Consider the following 19,654-nt stretch of genomic DNA (forward strand, 5'->3'; position numbering starts at 1 on the left):
CTCTACCAGGAGCGCGGCTACTTCGGCTGCCTGGTCTACCCAAGCTTCACTCGAGGAGGTCTGCCAAGCCACTACTTGGATGTCTCCATCTCTATTTATCCGGCATTACCGGTTGGATGTTTATGCATCAGCGGAAGCCTCCTTTGGAAGATGTGTGCTGCAGCGGGTATCTTCCCAGGACCAGGAGAGGCGCCGGCCTTTTCCCTCCCAATAGGTACATGGGCTTTGGTATATCCCTTTCGTGACCAGCGTGTCCTGCGTGACTGAGAATGGGCGTTGGTCTTACCTGATACGCCGCTTCTAGTCACTAGGAAACGCCGGTCACCCCCTCCTGATTGGTCCGACACCTCTCGTGCTGGATTTTGGCTGTTGACGGACGGGGGTGGGTCCTGGGGGTTTTTTACCTCTTCTTTATTTTTACAGACACGACAGTCTACCTTTCGTCCTCTTCTCAAACTGGATACAGGAAGAGGCAGGACTTGTTTTGTTGGTGGACTCGGTCCTAGAGCTACTGGCTAGGTTGTAACCCTTTCGTGACCGGCGTTTCCTAGTGACTAGAAGCGGCGTATCAGGTAAGACCAACACCCATTTTCTTTATTTCTAATATTTATGTTGTTTTAGCTGGTTGAAAAGTTGTTCAGTAAAAATTATATTTTCAAAAAGTCCATGATAAGCCAAGGTTTTTTGCCTCAACCTCACCATCTAAATTAAACCATCTAATTCATAAAGAGTTTATTATTCAGATTTGAGTACAAAAACAGATCATACTTTTCTCCTTTGTATTTGTGATTTGTGCTGAATTCCACTAATCAGAAGGTCAAAGAAGGTAGTATGTTGCCGTGAGCGTTGAATCTAGTAGATAACATGATATTTAGTTATTAGCACAAATCAGACTATTATGTCTGATCTTAATTGCATTTCTGCACTGTTAGGGAACAAATTTGTCATGGTTTCAAACTGATATTTGAATTTGGCACTTAGGAGTCATGAGAAAAACTAGGATAATTTATGAGAATTTGAGGGAAGCTGGCTGGAGAATTTGATAATTTATTTCTCTGAAATGTTCCTAATTTTTTTTTAAAAAAAGCTTTCGTTTGAATTCCTATTTTGTAAAGTGAAAAACAGTTTCTGCCAATGGCTTATTTCTTCCTAATATAAATAGCAACTTTGAAGGTTTGCTTTAAAATGTGATTTTTATTAGCCAATGAGGATGAAGTTAAATTCTCCCTTGGTACCTGCTGAGAACTCAAAATTATCACATTTTCCAAAGCAAGTGATGTTTTCATTTGAAAAAAAAATGTGCAAGTTAAACATAATGTCTATTTATTGTCTTGCTTAGACTGGCTGTAAAGTTGACAGATTCTTTTTTCACAGAAATTTAAATAGCTTCAAATTGTGTAAGAACTTTGCAGTGAGTTAAAAGAAAATGACTACGTATGATAATACATTCTAGGTGATAATGTGTTTAGTTAATTATCAGGATGTCATTCCTGCCAGCAAAAGGCTAAATCCATTTTTCTAGTTTTTATTCTTCCTTTAGGTATCTCATTTAGTAAGGAATATTACATAGTGAGATAAGATGAGTATGGTGGTGTTCAGAATATAATAGTAAAATGTTCATGCTGTAGGTGAAATTAGCTTCTATTGTCCAGAGAGGAAAACTTTTAGACATAAGATCATATAGTGGAACTTTGTAATTACATGTATTTATATCTGGAAAATGTCTTCTTCTCAACTATTTTCATTCCAGTTTGAAATAGAAACCAATTAAAACAAATAGAATACTCTTTCATTACTTTCTGGATTTTTTTATTCTTTTGCTTCAAAGCTAATGCTCAGATTTTCTATGACCACTTGTCCAAAGAAAATCTCATATTTCTCCTAAATTACTTTCATAATCTCCAATTACATTTGTTTTTACAGACTGCCATAGGTCACTCTTTTTACAGGGAAGGCATTTTAGCTCATATTCAAGTTATGTTCTGCACAATAAAAGAGCTTTAGAATTAGATATAAGCTAATGTTACTTTTGATAGCAAAACCCGGGTTAAATTAACTATTTTCATCCAGGCTGTACTACCTACAGTACAGTGGTGGGTTTCAAAATTTTTTACTACTGGTTCTGTGGGTGTGGCTTGGTGAGTGTAGCCTGGCTTGGTGGGCGTGGCAGGGGAAGGATACTGTAAAATCCCCATTTCCTCCTGATCAGCTAGGACTTGGGAGTCAGAGAATAGATGGGGGCGGGACCAGTCAGAATTTTTACTACCGGTTCTCCGAACTATTCAAAATTTCCACTACCAGTTCTCCAGAACTGGTCAGAACCTGCTGAAACCCACCTCTGCTACAGTATTTATAGACCTAAATACAGCATAATTTAAGTTGTTGAATCCCAACCTTGACAATATTTGTTACCTTTTAAAACATTCACAATCCCTGCCTGAAGCTCTCACCTCATTCTTCCTAATGATAGTAACAGTGTTGTGCCTGCCATCTGGGGAGACACTACGTATGAAACATTAAACATGAACAATGTTGAATTATTCATCTTTCAGTCCACTTAATGTAATAATCAATGTTATATCCTGTGATCTACAGTTTATGCTGAATGAAAAATTCATGTGGTAGTGGGTTCCATGGGATACTTACAGGCCCCATGCTGAGTATGCTTCCAATCCACGTCATCAAATAATTCCAAACATCTTTCTACTCACCCTGTTTTTTGGCTCCTAGCTCTTTCATCCAAGTTGTCGTGATGACAACCTGGGTGCTGCAGTCTGAACAGGAAGAATCTAACCGTGCTCACTTGGATAATCTTAATGTAGTTGGGTGTAGTTCAGAATATGATTTCCTCCCTCCCCTGCTCTGAGTAGTCCTCTAGATCAGGTATAGCAATAGCACTTAGACTTATATAAAGGGCTTCATAGTGCTTTACAGCCCTCTCTAAGCAGTTTACAGAGTCAGCATATTGCTCCCAACAATCTGGGTCCTCATTTTTACCGACCTCGGAAGGCTGAGTCAACCTTGAGCCTGGTGAGATTCGATCTGCCAAACTGCTGGCAGCTGGTGATCAGCAGAAGTAGCCTGCAGTACTACACTCTAACTACTGCGCAACCCTGGCTCTATGCAATCAAGGGCAGAGAACATCACAGGAAATAGACATACGATAATGAATGAATGGCTCTTGGTAATAATACTGTGGCTACCAATTTGGCAATGCATTGGTACTATACAGTAGATGCATGTATTAATTGGCCTGCTTTCAACGATACATTACACTGAACTATGACTTTATGAAATGCTTTAACAGGAGTTGGAGAAAGAACGAACTGATCTTATAGAAGATGTGACAGCTAACAAAAGGAAGATGAAAGAACTGGAAGATAACTTGCTGTATCGACTGACAAGCACACAAGGCTCTCTGGTGGAAGATGAGTCTCTCATCATTGTACTTAGTAACACAAAAAGAACAGCAGAAGAGGTGACCCAGAAACTACAAACGTCAGTTGAGACTGAAGTACAGATTAACTCAGCTCGGGAGGAATACAGGCCAGGTGAGATGATTCTTCCCCTCCCGAACTAAAGATCAAAATTGTAGATATTGCTTGGACTGTAGTATATTAAAGTCAAAATTAGCTAGGCCTCAAGCCTATATTGAGGAAGGTTTGAGAGCTTTAATGGTTAATGACAATTTCCTTGGAACTTTCCTTATCCACAGAAATTAAGTGACAAGGAGAATTGAGGCTCTTAGAACTGCAATATTCATCCGTTGTCACTAGCAGACTAAAGATAGGTAGTCCTTGATTTACAACCTTTCATTTAGTGACTGAAGTTACAAAGGCACTGAAAAAAGTGACTTATGACCATTGCAGCATCCCCATGATGACATGATCAAGATTCAGGTGCTTGGCAACTGGCATGTATTTATGACAGTTCACTGTCCCAGGGTCATGTGATTATCATTTGTAACCATCTCAGCTGGCTTTTGACAAGCAAAGTCAATGCTGGAAGGCAGATTCACTTAACAACTGCAGTGCTTAATTTAACAATGGTGGCAAGAAAGGTTGTAAAATGAGGCAAAACTCACTTAACAACTATCTTGCTTAGAAACAGAAATTTTGGGTAGAATTGTGGTCGAGAACTACCCGTGTAAGGCAGGGGTGGGTTCTACTTACTACCGGTTCGCAATGGGATCACGTGTGCCTTGCTTCTGTGCATGCGCAGATCGCTGATGACGACATCTGGGGTGGTGGGCGGGGCCTCCTGCCGGTTTTACTACTGGTTCTTGCGAACTGGTCTGAACCAGGGCAACCCACCACGGGTGCAAGGGAATAAATCTCTAACATCTAAAATTTTCCAAAAAAAGAGAGTCCTTCTGTAAGTGAAGAACTGCTCTTATTGAGTAGTAAATAATAACATTGAAAGAGATGTTGTTTGGAACTGATTTTGCAGTACAGTGATGTAGTAAAAACAAAAACACAAGGTGGGGGAAAGATATCTGTTTTTCTTGTTTAAATGGAAAATGGTTCCAGTGTACAAAACCTGTTTAGCTATTTATTATCAGACGTTAATTGTCATTATGAGCTTTTATAATTACAGATGTAATAGTTGCTGTGGTTTTACATTTCTGTTGATCCAATCCAATCTTGTTTTGTTCAGTTGCTACCAGAGGCAGCATTCTCTATTTTCTGATAACGGAGATGAGTATGGTAAATGTCATGTATCAAACTTCACTTCGGCAGTTTTTGGGCCTGTTTGATCTTTCGCTTGCAAGGTAACTTTGATTATCTCACATTTTTCACATTCTGGATTAACAAAAATTGCCACAGCTTTCAGACAGCTGAAACGATGTGATATAGCCATCCTTGTTTAGACTCTGCAAACCCATGTGATTAATCTCATAGTTTGAGAACAAGTTCTGCAGTACTTAAGGCATTAAAAAAAAGTTTGATCATAAATGACAGTGGGAAAGGAAGAATGTGCACAAAATGTGATCCAGAATACCTCTTACTTTATTTCTTGGCTCTACAAAATTGGTTTACACAGCAACTTTCCTTAAATAGGAATAATATCTTTCTCCATTTTAATTTTTAGCATGGGTTCATTTCATGGGTTCATTATTTATGTTTTAATATTCATAAATGCCTCATTTTTTAAAAAAACATTGTAGAGTCCCTTGCAGCTTCCCAGTGTAACTTTGCTTTGAATGAAACTGAAAGGGAGGATATTGGAGAAGAAAGTAAACATTGAAGCAATAATTCCTTTTCTGCCCACTGGGTGTGATCATGCATGTCTCAGGTTTTTGCTTCTGATGCCTTAAAGCTCTTTTTTGTCACACATAGCACCATTTCAGTCTTTCTTTCTTAGAGCTACGGAACATAGCCCTCCAATAGCCTTAAGTCATCTAGCTGATGGAGAAAGAAAGAATATCCTGCCCTGGGGAATATGAGAAGAAAAAAAGTAGCAGATAGTGTAGCCTTTTCTTTAGTGATTTCTAATGAGATCTCATTTTAAGTATATTTCTGATTATCATTCTTAAGCCTCTCCAAGGACTTTATTCTCAGAGACAAGGAGGCTTAATAAATAAAAACCCTATGCAGAATTGAAATATTCTCTTTTGTTATGTGTTGACATAGCAAGCAGTGATCCACGTTCAAAAACTTCAGCTTGCATTCTCTAAAAGGGACTGAAAAAGAGAGAATAATTCAGAGGAAGCGGAATATATAATAAGTACTCTAGAGGGATTGGACATTAAAAGAATTTGGAAAGCATCAAGTCAGAAATAATTTCCCAGGAGAAAGAGCAAGTCCTTCCTGTATGCAAAAGCGGGCAGAAGTAACTGCTTTTGCTTTTGCAATGAGATGTCTAGATGCTGAGCCTATTGCTTCCTTCACTTCGAGGCGTATATGTCCAATAAAGCTGAAGGGGATGTGTCAGTCTAATGCATAGCTTACAGTCTAATGTATCAGATGTATGGCTTTGCCCCATACTTTGGACTACAATTCTCATAAATTCCCATCCAGCGTGGGCTTGGAACATAGACACTAAGTCTGTCTGTGGTATATTAGAGAACTGTGTTTCACATAACATTTCCAGTAACTCACAAGCAAGTAAGTGAAAGGGTGAAAGAGCAGGAATTACTAATAAGCCGATCTCTAAGATTGCAAATACCTCTTTTAGTGTTAGCTTGATTTTATTTATTTGTGAAAATGTATGTGGCTGCCCAACTTAAGCAACTGAGACTCTTAAATTTCAATTATTGAATTATCAATGAATTATCTTCCTATTTGGGGCTCCAAGAGTAAGATCAAATTTCCTGACATTGAGAACAATTAATCAGTGGAACAACTTGCCTCCAGAAGTTGTGGGTGCTTCAACACTGGAGGTTTTTAAGAAGAGATTGGACAACCATACGTCTGAAATGGTATAGGGCTGTATGGCGTCATGCCACAGGTGGCATACGGAGCAATGTTGCCTGGCATGCCAGCTCAGCTATGGTGTGCATGTGTGCGCCAGCTACCTGATTTTTGGGCCTTCTGGGCCTACCAGAAGGAGGGAAACAGGCTGTTTCCTGCCTCCGGAGGGCCTGAGGGGGGAGGGAAGGCCCATTTTTCTTTCTCAACTGTCTCCAGATCCTCTCTATGCATCTGGGGAGGGCAAAAACAGCCTTCTCCACCCCCTCAGAGGCCTTCCGGAGGCCTGAAATGGCCCATTTCCCAACTTCCAGTTGGACAGGAAGTGATTTTTTGCTGTCCCCAACCTCCAGAGCCTTTCTAGGAGTCTCTGGAGGGTGGGGACAGCAAAAAACACCACTTCCTGTCCAACCAGAAGTTGGGAAATGGGCTGTTTCGGGACTCCGGAGGGCCACCAAGGAGTGGGGAAGGCTGTTTTCCCCCTCCCCAGATGTATAGAGAGGATCTGGAGCCAGGTGAGAAAGAAAAACAGGCCTACTGGGCCATCGCGTGCCAGGAGTGGGGGGGGAGGGAGGTTGCATGTGCAGGGCGGGGTGCATAATTATGGGTGTGGGCATGCACATGCACAAACCTCCCCCAACCCCCCGTCCTGGCATGCGATGGCAAAAAGATTAGCCATCACTGGTATACGGTTTCCTGCTTGAACAGGGGGTTGGACTAGAAGACCTCCAAGGTTCCTTCCAACTCTGTTATTCTGTAATCAAGTCCGCCCAATGACACAAGTCCACCCAATGACACAAGATGACATTGCTTTAGGTAAGGGACCCTAAGTGTGCCCATTGTACTACAGCATGTGAGATGGCAGCTAGCACTGGAGATAGGCAATCCTGTAAAGAACCCCATTTTGTGCCATCTAGAACCTTGAACTGCAATCAGAAAATTTTTGGAGCTGGACTAGCTCAGGAAATAATTATGTTCATGAACATACCAAAGTATATCCCCCAATTAACTTATACTGCTGCCTTCTGGACCAATTGTAGCTTCTAGATGGTCTTCAAGGACAGTCCTGTATAGAGTACATTGCAGTAATCCAATTGAGAAGCGGCTAAGATGTGAATGACAGCAAGTTGAGCCTCCAGTTCATGGAAGGGGGGGGGTGCAACTGGTGCACAAGACATTGTGCAAAAACCTCTTAGCCACAGCTGCCATCTGCTGTCCCAGCTGGGGCTACAGATCCCTGGCTTTTCGAATTGCTTAGAGTAATATCTTAGGGATGCCTTATCTATTACAATTCTGCCTATCCTGTCTGTTCATTTAGTAAGTGTCTGCTGAAGATCCCACCCCCATATGAAGTGATGGCAATCTAGCCCAGACTGCCAGGGCCTCCCTTTAGTGGTCACTGCATTATGAAAAAAAGGGAGGAATGAAGGGAGGACTAGTAGGGATAAAGATCAAGGGAATCAATTGTATGAAGCTAAAATACCTTTCAATCTATCTGAAAGAAGAGTCCAAACAGTCCTAGCCAGTTGGATCATATCGATTGAATAGTATTTAATGTCATGTTGAATTTGCTTCAGCAACTCTGTTTGCTTTTGCACTAACTCAGTATTATTAAATACAGCTTTGAAAATGCTTTATTCGTGTATACTTTTACCCGTTCTAAAATCTTTGCCCTTAAGGCATTATATTACTCTTTTATCCTCTCCCTTTCTTTTGAATAGGTCTGTCAAGAGCCCAATTACAAGCAAAAGAATAGCAAATATCATTGAGCATATGACCTATGAAGTGTATAAATATGCCGCACGAGGGCTTTACGAGGAGCATAAGTTTCTGTTCACGTTGCTGCTTACCTTGAAGATTGATTTGCAGTGCGGCAAAGTCAAACACGAGGAGTTCCTAACTCTGATTAAAGGTCATAGCAACTACATCACATCCTTAGTGTATGATTCTGTGCTGTTTTCTCTTTGCCTGTACAAAACAGTAATTAGAGATACTAACCTGGTGCTTCACAGGGTGGGCCCTGTCCATCACTTGATTGAATGTTGAATCTGTTGATCTGATAAGCCTTGTACACTGCAACCTGCAAATTTTGTGACTTTCTGTTTTAGGTTTCTAAGTGAAATTTAACATATGATATTCAACTTCATGTAGAGTAGGCAATATATTCTTAAATTCCAGCATAGGTGTTTGAACCCCCTTTAAATAAGGAAGAGTATGTATGTGTGTGTGGGAGGTTATTAGTAATGTTTTCTACTTTTTTAAAAAAATACTTTTTAAAACTTTAAGCCTTTAAACATATATTTCCAGGTGGTGCTTCTTTGGATCTGAAAGCTTGTCCTCCTAAACCAGCTAAATGGATTCTGGATATGACTTGGTTGAATTTGGTGGAGCTCAGTAAGCTGAAAAAATTTTCAGATGTTCTTGATCAAGTAGGTACCAGTAGGAGTTGGTATATTTTGTTTTTGCAGTTTGTTTCAATTGACAGTTTAATGGATTTCAATTTCTATGTGTTAATCTGCCTCAGTTATATATTATCTGGCAAATATAAAACTTGAAGCATTGATGTTTCAGAAACTTAATGTTCTGAGATCATTACAGAACACACTTTACTACATATTCAATTTCACTTTCATCTCTACAGTAGTGGCCAAAATTGTGGAAACCTTTTGGGAAAAGTGTATTTTTGAGATTTGATGGCTAATAACACCACTTTTTTTTGGAGTTTCAAGATAATCATATTCCACTGCTGGAATGGCCTGGGAATAGCCCAGATCTTAACCCAATTGAAAATCTATGGAGCTGACCAAAGAAACTTGTTAGCCAGAAGCAACCCAGCAATAAAACCCAGTTAATAGAAGCAATCATTCAAGCTTGGTTTCACATTATAACAGCTGCAGACCTAAAAGACTTGGTTCACTCCATGGGAAGACATTGTAAGGCCGTAACTCATGCTAAAGGTTACCCAACGAAGTATTAACGGACATGATAATTTTTGTATATCTCGTTTTTTCTACATGTTTCACTTTTCTTCTTTATACTGTAATTGCTATTCTAATAGCAAATCCTTCATAAAAGTTATTGCATTACATTCTTGATTAAATTATCTTTCCATTGATATATAATTTTATGGTACTACCCCCCCCCCCCAAAAAAAAAAGTGGTGTTAATAGCTAGTTTTAGAAAATACACTTTTCCCAAAAGGTTTCCACAATTTTGGACACTACTGTAGTGGTGAGGGTACCCATAAACAAGCCAGCCAGTCAGCCAGCCTTGGCTCAGATCCAAAGGCATCAGGGCATATAAAGCATATTTCTTTAAATATGGAGCATGGAGCTAATGCTTTAAAGTTAAACCGATTCTTTAAAATCTAGTGTAAGAACTTGCTGGTAAAATGTTTGTTGAAGTATACCTAGGATAAAAGTTCCATCTTTACATTTTGGAGCAAATAAAACTGCACTGGATATTAATGCTTATAGTTCATTACAGCTAGAACTATAAGTAGTGAATAAGGATCCGTACCACTAAGAAAAATGGTGGTTCTTTCAGAAAGGCACACAGAGTCGCTCATTAAGCTGTCTGAAATTAAAGTTATATTCTTTGAAAGTTCATCCATATAGTCATATAGAATATGCTATTATTCTCCAATCTTTAAGGTGGGAGGAAAATCTATTCTCAAAATCACTGCCCCTTCAGTGTTCCTTTTACTTTGCCTCAGGAGGCCACAAGAACTGCTGCCCTCACAGGAGAGAGGCTGCTGTTGCTGCTGCTGAACTGGTGATGGTGCTCTCTAGCAAAGCACAGAAGTAAAGCAAGGGCAGCAGTGGGGATGGGTTTGTCCCATAATAAAGGCCTGCACAGTGCCGTTTAAGCTGACAGAGTTACTGATAGGAATAACAACCTTGAAGGTGTATATTGGTCTGCCATTAAGTTAATATTTGACAATCCAACACCATGAAGGGAAAACATGTCACACAGGCCAAGTTTTGGGTTGTTTTGCAACTACTGTTAATATAGCCAAGGAGCACAGAAGTCTCTGACTGATGGGAGTGGGTTGTCCTTCAGTGGCTAGTTCAATCTTAACAGATCACCGTCCATCCAAAGACACTTCTGTGTGACACAGAATGTTCATGTAGGGGTTTTCTTCCATTTTTCCGATGGAAAACATTGTCCTGTCAGATCACCTTGATCCAACTCAATGGCAGACTGGCCTCAAGATGGTCACTCCAACATGAGAGAGGTCCTCAACAGATGTTAAGCAGTCTGTCTTTGAATGAGGAAAAGGGAACTATATTGATGACTCCTGTGGAATATGATACTCTCATTGTATTATATTATCAGATCTCACAGACAGAAAAACAGTGGAAAATTTGGTTTGATAAGGAAAAACCAGAAGAAGAATTTGCTCCCATTGGCTATGATCAAGCTCTGGACTGCTTCAGACGTCTCCTCCTTATTAGGTCTTGGTGTCCTGATAGAACTATTGCTCAGGTAATGTATGAACGTTTTAATAATAAAATATGTTGAAGAGTATTTTTCTGGTTATGCATCACATATACAGTTCTACACATACACAAATACAATTCCAGGAATATCTCTAGCTGAATCATTTGAAGGGAGAAGTGCTTCACCTTTCTCATATGTACATTCATGAGGCTATCATTTTATTTCATTTTTCTTCTATTGCCACAGAAGCAGCACTTTGTAAAATACATTTTAGTTCCTCCAGACTCTGGAGAAGATAAACCAACATGGATCTAAAATATACAAGACTTTAGAGATCAAAGCCAGCATTTCAGATTGTATTCAGAAGCACGCTGATAACAATGCAGTATCTATAGTATTGATGTTGCATTGTTGAAATGGCTTTCATCTACCAGCATATACTGTAGACTGTAGCAATGTGTAGAAAATAAACTTTCCTAGTAGTTCAAAAGTAGCTTCAAATAAAGTATGTGGCAATAAACCAGTCTCATGGTAATGAAGACATGAGTACCTCCCATTCCAAATAAGAGCCACAATTGGCACAGCAGCCAAGAGCAGGCAAAGTTTCCCCAGAGTATAATCTCCACTTGCTAATCAAGTAGAAGTCATGAATCCAGGATAATTCTCAGTAGTAGATCTGCTTCTTCAGTGAGAATCTTGTCATCTTGTCCAGAGTCAGCATGTGGGGACGGGTCAGTCTCTGCCCAATCTAATAGCTTCTGGAATAAATAATCAGTTACCCTTGCCTACAATTCTATTTACAATTTACCTAAGATTCAATTTCAAGCTCAGTCAGAACTTGAACTCTTGTCCAATCCCATGATGGACACATACAAATAGATATCATTAAGGTATTGTTGATACCTCCTCCCAGTCTCATGCCTGGGTTCACCCATCAGTTTCACATAGATATTAAATTAAATGAAGGGACATATCAAGACTACTGGCATCCCATAAAGAAGTGATCAAGAGTTCAGTTGCTCAGCACCCATTAACATCAGTTATCTCTTTTTACTTTGATGGGAACTGAACCACTGTAAAATGGTTCTTTGAACTCCCAACCAATTCAGGGGTCCAGAAAGATTCTACAATCAATGGCATTGAATACTGGTGAGATACCTAATATTTCCCAAGGGCTGCATTTCCAAAACCAGCTCTTGATCTTATGGATGGGAACAATGATTTTTTTTTTTTTTGTGGTTTAGGCTTTCCCTTAAACATACAGTAGTGTATACATGGCCAGGGATATCACTGTATTGTGGAAAATCTCCAAAAAATGAACGAACGAAGAGGAAGGCCTTAAAGGGGCATTGCAAAACACTAGCTTTGGGGAAAGTAGTAATTGTACACTGCTTTCCAGTAAACTTCAGAGCTATTTGTGATGAAGGGATTGACATTGTTCTTCTTATAACAGCAAGTGAATACCATTTGGCTTCAACCCCAGCTTTACAAATTGGATATTTGTCCTGTTGTTTTCAATGAGAATGCTGAAATGCAAATACTGCTATACGCACCTTGTGCCTATTAAAGTTTAGCAAGAATCCCACAGACATTATTTTAAATAATAGGAACATTTAGTACAGTGGTGGGTTTCTACCGGTTCACCCCAATTTGGGTGAACCAGTAGTGGCAGCGGCGGGAGGCTCCACCCACCTGCCCAGACGTCATCACAGACACTCTGCGCATGTGCAGAAGGTTCTGTGCATGTGCAGAAGTGCCACAAGCAGGTACACGCACGCTCTCCCAGTTCTGAACTGGTAGCGAAAGTAAGTGGAACCCACTACTGATTTAGATATACAAAATACCACCACTTACACAGTATAATAAGATTTACACCATACTTCTGAAATGTTCTAATGGGTTGATTGTACATTCATGTTTGACCTTATCAAATATCCTGCAAATTCTTCCCTAAATGCTTTGTCTCCAAAGTTCCTGCATTTTTCCTATTAAGTATATGTGAAACATTAATATATATCTTTTTTTTAAAAAAAAATTAGGCTAGGAAGTACATTATGGATACCATGGGAGAAAAATATGCGGAAGGGGTCATTTTAGATTTGGAGAAGACTTGGGAAGAATCTGATCCACGCACACCTCTCATCTGCTTCCTGTCAATGGGCTCTGATCCGACTGATTCGATCATTGCTTTGGGGAAAAGATTGAAAATTGAGACACGCTGCGTTTCCATGGGTCAGGGACAAGAAGTCCATGCACGTAAACTCCTGCAACAAACTATGGCTCATGTAAGGCAACTTTTCCATGCTAATTTGGTATAGGCCATTTTTTTAAAAAACCAGAACATTACAAATTACTAGTGAGCTTTAGCTAAGCATGAATATAGCATAACTAATATTGTATATGGAATAAAATTTCTCTTTTTATTTCTAAAGAGCAAAATAGGATTATTTCTAGCCAGTAGCCTTCTGAAAATGAAAATATATTATGTTTTTAAATCAATTGTTCCATATATTTTGATTCAGAAATGTTGCTAAATTCTAGGCACAATCCAATACATGTTTATATTTTGGAGCAGACAGGAATATGTATTGCTTGGGTGACACACATTTATATTGCAGATAAATTAAGTTGTTAACTTTGTTGAATTTCATTTTCAAAATAAAATTGATGATTGTTGGTGATATTGAGTGAAAGATTATGCTAGTTGGATGTGTACAAGATAGTTCATCCTACCACTAAAAATCAAATCTATTCTAAGTAGGATCCATAAAATGCTTTCATATTCTTAGTTTATTGGCTATACTTCAGTTACTTTTGGAGCTAGAAACAAATTATGATATATTTGCAAAATACTATGTCAGCACTGAGTTGTGAATTGAGTATCATTGGAAGGTAACAATAATCTGAATGCATGGTGTTAATTTCCAAAATGAATAACAAACCCAGCTATGTGCCTCTTAACATCTTATTCTCTTAGGGTGGATGGGCCCTCTTGCAGAACTGCCACTTGGGTCTTGACTTTATGGATGAGCTGATGGACACTATTGTGGAAACAGAGATAGTTCATGAGGCCTTTCGCTTGTGGATGACTACAGAGGTCCACAAACACTTTCCTATTACCCTTCTACAGATGTCTATAAAATTCACTAATGAACCTCCCCAGGGACTTAAAGCTGGCCTAAAGAGAACATATGGAGGTGAGTGACTTAGCCTCAGCTGTCATACAAATATTTGATAAGTTTTCCCCATAATATTGAATATTTTATTCAGTTTTCAGCAAGACAAAATCATGTAGCTTGAATGATCTTAAGAGTGCTTGGAGTATTTTGATCAGTCAGTTTGTACTGGATTTTCTACTTTAAACATATTAAATATAAGATAAATGGCTATAGGCATGCCTATAAATATCTGGATAATCATTTACTAATCAGTAAATTATTGAGTCAGGTGTGTCTGACCAACTATTGAAAATGATTACCAGCAGAACATTAACATTTTTCACTGAGTATTTTCATTCATGTATATTAGCAATAGCAATATTACTTAGCCTGTTTCACAGTGCTTTACAGCTCTCTTTAAGCAGTTTTACAGAATAAGCATATTGCCTCCAATAATCTGGGTCTCCATTTTATGGGAGGATGGAAGGCTGAGTCAACCTTGAGCTGGTCAGGATTGAACTCCAGGCAATCAGCAAAATTAGCCTGCAATTCTGCATTCTAAGCACTGCGCCACCACACCTCTATTACTTCAAGATTTGTGATTGGTTTAGAGAATTTGGTTTGATACTTATGTATGGTTATTCTTTTTCAGTATAACATATAAGTGGGAAATTTTTGTGTAAGCAATTATCATGTAGAAGTTATGATTAAATGGGAATTGCAGAGGAAAAATGCTTTTCATTAAGGGCTTTATAGGAAAGTTTGTTTATAATGGTCAATTACTTTGTTACAGGTGTGAATCAAGATCTCTTGGACATCAGTAATATGGTACAATGGAAGCCAATGTTGTATGCTGTGGCCTTTCTCCACTCCACTGTTCAGGAAAGAAGGAAATTTGGACCTCTAGGATGGAATATTCCTTATGAATTCAACCAAGCTGATTTCAATGCCACAGTACAGTTTGTTCAGAACCACTTGGATGATATGGACATCAAAAAGGTTAATTGGCACTAATTGGCTAGAAATAAATCTCTAGCAGCATATATGAAACTTGAAATAATTTACAACGTTGTCAACCAATCTTCACTCGATGTAATATAGTCAATTAACCTTTAATGTTAAACAGCCATTAAATTCACTAGATTAGATTTAGAGGTGAGGATGGATGTCGTGATACCAGATGTAATATATATTGGATGGCTATAATATGCTGGTGGAAGAGAAAGAAGATAGCTAAAAACAAGGGAGAGATAGCAAAGTCAATAGGGGGAGGATTCCAATTTAATAATGGAACTATTTTTGATTCAGTCTAGTTCAGAATAAGATAATATATGCATAGGAATTTTTAGATCTTTCATATGCACATGGAGTAAAAGACTAGAAGACCTCCAAGGTCCCTTCCAGTTCTATTCTGATTGATTGATATACATATACATTTATTTTAGTATATGGTGGCATGAACATACAGTATTTTTTTTAATCTTTTTCAGGGTGTGTCCTGGAACACTGTTCGTTATATGATTGGGGAAATTCAGTATGGTGGAAGGGTTACAGATGACTATGACAAAAGGCTCCTTAACACATTTGCTAAAGTGTGGTTCAGTGAAAACATGTTCAGCCAAGACTTTTCATTTTACAAAGGCTACAATATACCCAAGTGTACTGCAGTGGATCAGTACTTGCACTACATACAGGTTTGTTATCATTAGCAAATAAAAGAAAAATTTAAGGCTAGGCTGAAGTTAATAAATCAAAAGCTTTCTTCATTCACAAGGTCATTGCAGTAGTATACTTCCTCCTTAATCAAACTTCCTGTATAGAATTTGCAGACAAGAACTTTGAAGATATATACGAAGGATACTTAAATGTAAAGAAATTAATATCAAAATATGGAAGAAATTGAGAAATTAATAATGTGCTAAGTAGGAATATTGAACTACTGCCTCACAGCCTCAGAGATAGTAGTGATTAAGACATTTGTGAACAACTGGAAATTCTTGATCTGAAAATTGCCTTTGTCTTAATGTCAGTGACAATGAATTTCTTTTTAATACTAAAATCATAACAATGAAAAGGGGATGGGAGAATGATGTTGTTACCATGACAAAGAAGAATATTGCTGATGAGCAGTTTATATATAAATAAATAAGGGGTATGGTATCATGGTTACAATTGAACTGAACTATTATCTGTATTTCAAAGCACTGTACAAGTGTTAAGTTAGATAATTATTCTTTCACCTTATGTAATAATTTCTTGAAACGTATTGTATAAATGAAAAATTCTCTGAAGTCTTACTATTTGTTGATATTATCTTTGTAAAGATACATATATGGGCACATTTATAAACATTATATATGTATATGCATACACTATACACACACAAACACAAGTATGTGTGTGTGTATACACACACCCACACTATATGCATGCACGCACATACATACAGACACATATATATTACAAATATTCTTTTGGATTCCAGTGCTGTTATCTTTTCAATGTTTTAATGTTAAACCTTCAATCAATAATGCATTCAAATAGGGATTTCTATCCCTCTCAGTTTTTGCTGCGCTCTCTGATGCTGATATGTTTTTTTTTTTTTAAAGTTTGCTATTGCCACTCTGCTTTTTTTTATACTCGTTTCCACTAGTACTTTAGAAGAGTCTCTAAATTACTGTGCTAGATTTATTAATAAAATGTACTGACCGTCCCTCTGACCACAAGATAACTCTTGTTATATCTGCTTTATGTTGGCTTGTACAGGGCTTGCCTGCTTATGATACTCCAGAAGTTTTTGGGCTGCATCCCAATGCTGATATTACTTACCAGAGCAAACTGGCAAAAGATGTGCTAGACACTATCCTCAGCATTCAACCTAAAGATAGCTCTAGCGGAAGTGGTGAAACCCGAGAAGCTGTAGTGGCCAGGCTAGCTGACGATATGCTGGAGAAACTACCTGCAGATTATGTGCCTTTTGAAGTAAGTTCATAAACCCTTGAGATAGGAAGCATTGGCTGCATTGGAATTATTTTTCATGTTGTCTAACGGGGGGGGGGGGGGGGGGAGGACCTCTTTTCTTAATCCCACTTTTTAAAAAATAATATTTTCAGTATACTTGTAACCTAGATATGAACCGGTAAAGCCAAATAACAAAGAGGCATATGGTGCTTTCAGATCTGTTTGATTCTTGGAGATTGCCTGGACATGTCCCTATCGTTTTATTGGCAAGGTTTTTCAGAAGGGCTTTGCTATTGCCTTCTTTCTAGGACAAAGAGTGGAGAACCTGGATCAAGGTTACCCAACTGGCTTCGTGCCTAAAACTAGACCTCACATTCTCCTAGTTTCTAGCCTACACCAATCAGGCTCTTGCAGGCAAATACACTCATGTATATTTAATCATTTATTTGGTTTGACTTGATATTTATATTTATAATTAGATTTATGCAATCTTCACATTTCAAAGCTTTCTATATATATATATATATATATATATATATATATATATATATATATATATATATATATATATATATATATATATAGTTTTTCCATAGAGAATTATGGATACCTTAACCCTCTAAATATACTTGCATTTATTTTCAAATACTTGTATCACCTACCAAATAACTGATTCAGACGTTTTTTAGACAAGCTTCTTGTACATGATCTTAGTGTTCAAGGAATTCATGCTCCACACCTCTTTGAAAAAAAATCTATCCTCCCATTTCATTTCCTCCACATAGAATTGTATAGAAGTCAGTAGCTAAGGCCTTGTGGACATGGCGGTCAGCATGCTAACTGGCATTGTATTTAAATATTCTCTTTAAATATTCTCTGTCTCATGTTAGGTAAAGGAAAGGCTTCAGCAAATGGGACCATTTCAGCCAATGAACATCTTTCTGCGACAGGAAATTGACAGAATGCAAAGGATTATTGCTCTGGTGCGAAACACTTTGACAGATCTTAAACTGGCCATTGATGGAACCATAATCATGAATGAGAATCTCAGGGATGCTCTGGATTGTATGTATGATGCACGGATCCCAGAGCGCTGGAGAAAGGTTGGTATTGTTATTTCATTAGAAGGAAAATAATGTTAGAGCATCATTCTTCTGAATTAACACCCCTAATCCAATTAGGACATGGTCAAAGCATCTAAACACACCTACATAGTTACTGTTAATTAATTGATTCTTTGTAATTGAAGGCTTGTTCTCATACATTTACTTGAAAGTTCTGTTTGCATTACATGCCATTCCAGTGGGAAGTTTCTAGGTCATAAGTATAGGAAGGATGTCTCATGTAGTCCTCGATTTACGACCACAATAGATACCAAAATTTCTGTTGCTAAGTGAGATGTTTGTTAAGTGAATTTTGCCCCATTTTACGATCTGTCTTGCTGCAGTTGTTAAATGAATCATGGCAGTTGTTAAGTTAGTAACACGGTTGCTAAATGAATCTGACTTCCCCATTGACTTTGCTTGTGAGAAGGCTGCAAAAGAGGATCGCCTGACCCTGGGACGCTGCAACCGTCATAAATATGAATCAATTGCCAAGTGTCTGAATTCTGATCACATGACCATGGGGTTGCTGCAATGGTCATAAGTGTAAGAAACAGTCATAAGTCATTTTTTCAGTGATGTAGTAACTTTGAACAGCCACTGAATGAACTGTTGTAAATCAAGGACTAATTGTATTGCAGGGTCTACTGGGACTTCACTTTTTTTTTTTTAAATGCCTTTAATTTCATGAACAGCATAATCATTGCATCCAACAGTAATGTTTTATAAAACTAGCTTAATCTACTTGCCATGTACTACTGCAGTTTTGGGTGGGAAAGCACTAGAACGGGGGGGTCAAACTCAAGGCCTAGATCTGGCCTGTGGGGCCACCCTGGAAACAGCAAAAGACCAGTCTGTGGTGCCTTGGCCCAGCCTAGGCCAACTGGGCACTGATCTATAACCTAGTGGCAGCTGGCAGCATGCTGAAGGAGGCCGTGGCAGCGGAAAATGGAGCACCAGTTTCATTGGCAGCATCCTAGCAAAACAAACTACTAGCAAAAGTGGCATTTGATCACAAGGCAAGGAGGCATCGAGACGTGTTCCCCTTTTGCATTTGAAAGGAGAAAGGGAAAGAGGAAAGAGGAAAGAAAAAGAAAAAGAAGGAAAGATGGGAAGGAAGAAAGGAAAATGAAGAGGGAAGGAAAAAGAAGAAAAGAGAAAAGGGAAAGAAGGAAGGAAAGGAAGGAAGGAAGGAAAGGAAGGAATGAAGGGAAAGAAGGAAGGTGTCAGCATTCCAAATTATGTTCTCCTCCAGCGCTGACATGAATGAAAGAGGGAGAAGCTTTGCTTTAATGCTGACATGAACTTTTACCTAGTTTCCTGCTCTTTAGTAGATAGCGTTACCTGGGTGACAGAAGGAGGGGGGAATTCCTGTGAAAAGAAAGTGCTTGGGACGAAGAGATGGATCTGCACTATGGCCAATGAGACATTGGGGTTGAAGAACGGAAAGGGAGGGGTTTGGAAGGAGGTGCCAGTTTTGGCTGCACAAAGAGTTCAGGGATGTCGCTTTTTCTATTCTTAAATAATAAAAAAAGATTCATTAGAGACCTTGTGTTTGAGAATGAAGTTTATTTAAGAT

At 38.5% G+C, this 19,654-nt stretch overlaps 1 protein-coding gene across 2 annotated transcripts in view; it reads left to right on the forward strand.

Moving 5' to 3' along the window:
- Window positions 1–19,654, forward strand: part of DNAH5 (dynein axonemal heavy chain 5) — a 169,218-nt gene that overhangs the window by 139,584 nt on the left and 9,980 nt on the right. For both annotated transcript variants that reach the window (XM_070942593.1, XM_070942594.1), the window contains exons 66-76: window positions 3,308–3,551; window positions 4,657–4,771; window positions 8,132–8,322; window positions 8,718–8,839; window positions 10,749–10,898; window positions 12,893–13,138; window positions 13,831–14,050; window positions 14,805–15,010; window positions 15,502–15,705; window positions 16,778–16,993; window positions 17,863–18,075. In XM_070942593.1, coding sequence (XP_070798694.1) covers window positions 3,308–3,551; window positions 4,657–4,771; window positions 8,132–8,322; window positions 8,718–8,839; window positions 10,749–10,898; window positions 12,893–13,138; window positions 13,831–14,050; window positions 14,805–15,010; window positions 15,502–15,705; window positions 16,778–16,993; window positions 17,863–18,075 — 2,127 coding nt within the window. The remainder of the gene's footprint in view (window positions 1–3,307; window positions 3,552–4,656; window positions 4,772–8,131; window positions 8,323–8,717; window positions 8,840–10,748; window positions 10,899–12,892; window positions 13,139–13,830; window positions 14,051–14,804; window positions 15,011–15,501; window positions 15,706–16,777; window positions 16,994–17,862; window positions 18,076–19,654) is intronic.

The sequence above is a fragment of the Pituophis catenifer genome, unplaced genomic scaffold, assembly GCF_029215685.1.
Source record: "Pituophis catenifer annectens isolate HBS135680 unplaced genomic scaffold, rPitCat1.0.hap2 SCAF_3, whole genome shotgun sequence".
NCBI lineage: Eukaryota > Metazoa > Chordata > Lepidosauria > Squamata > Colubridae > Pituophis > Pituophis catenifer.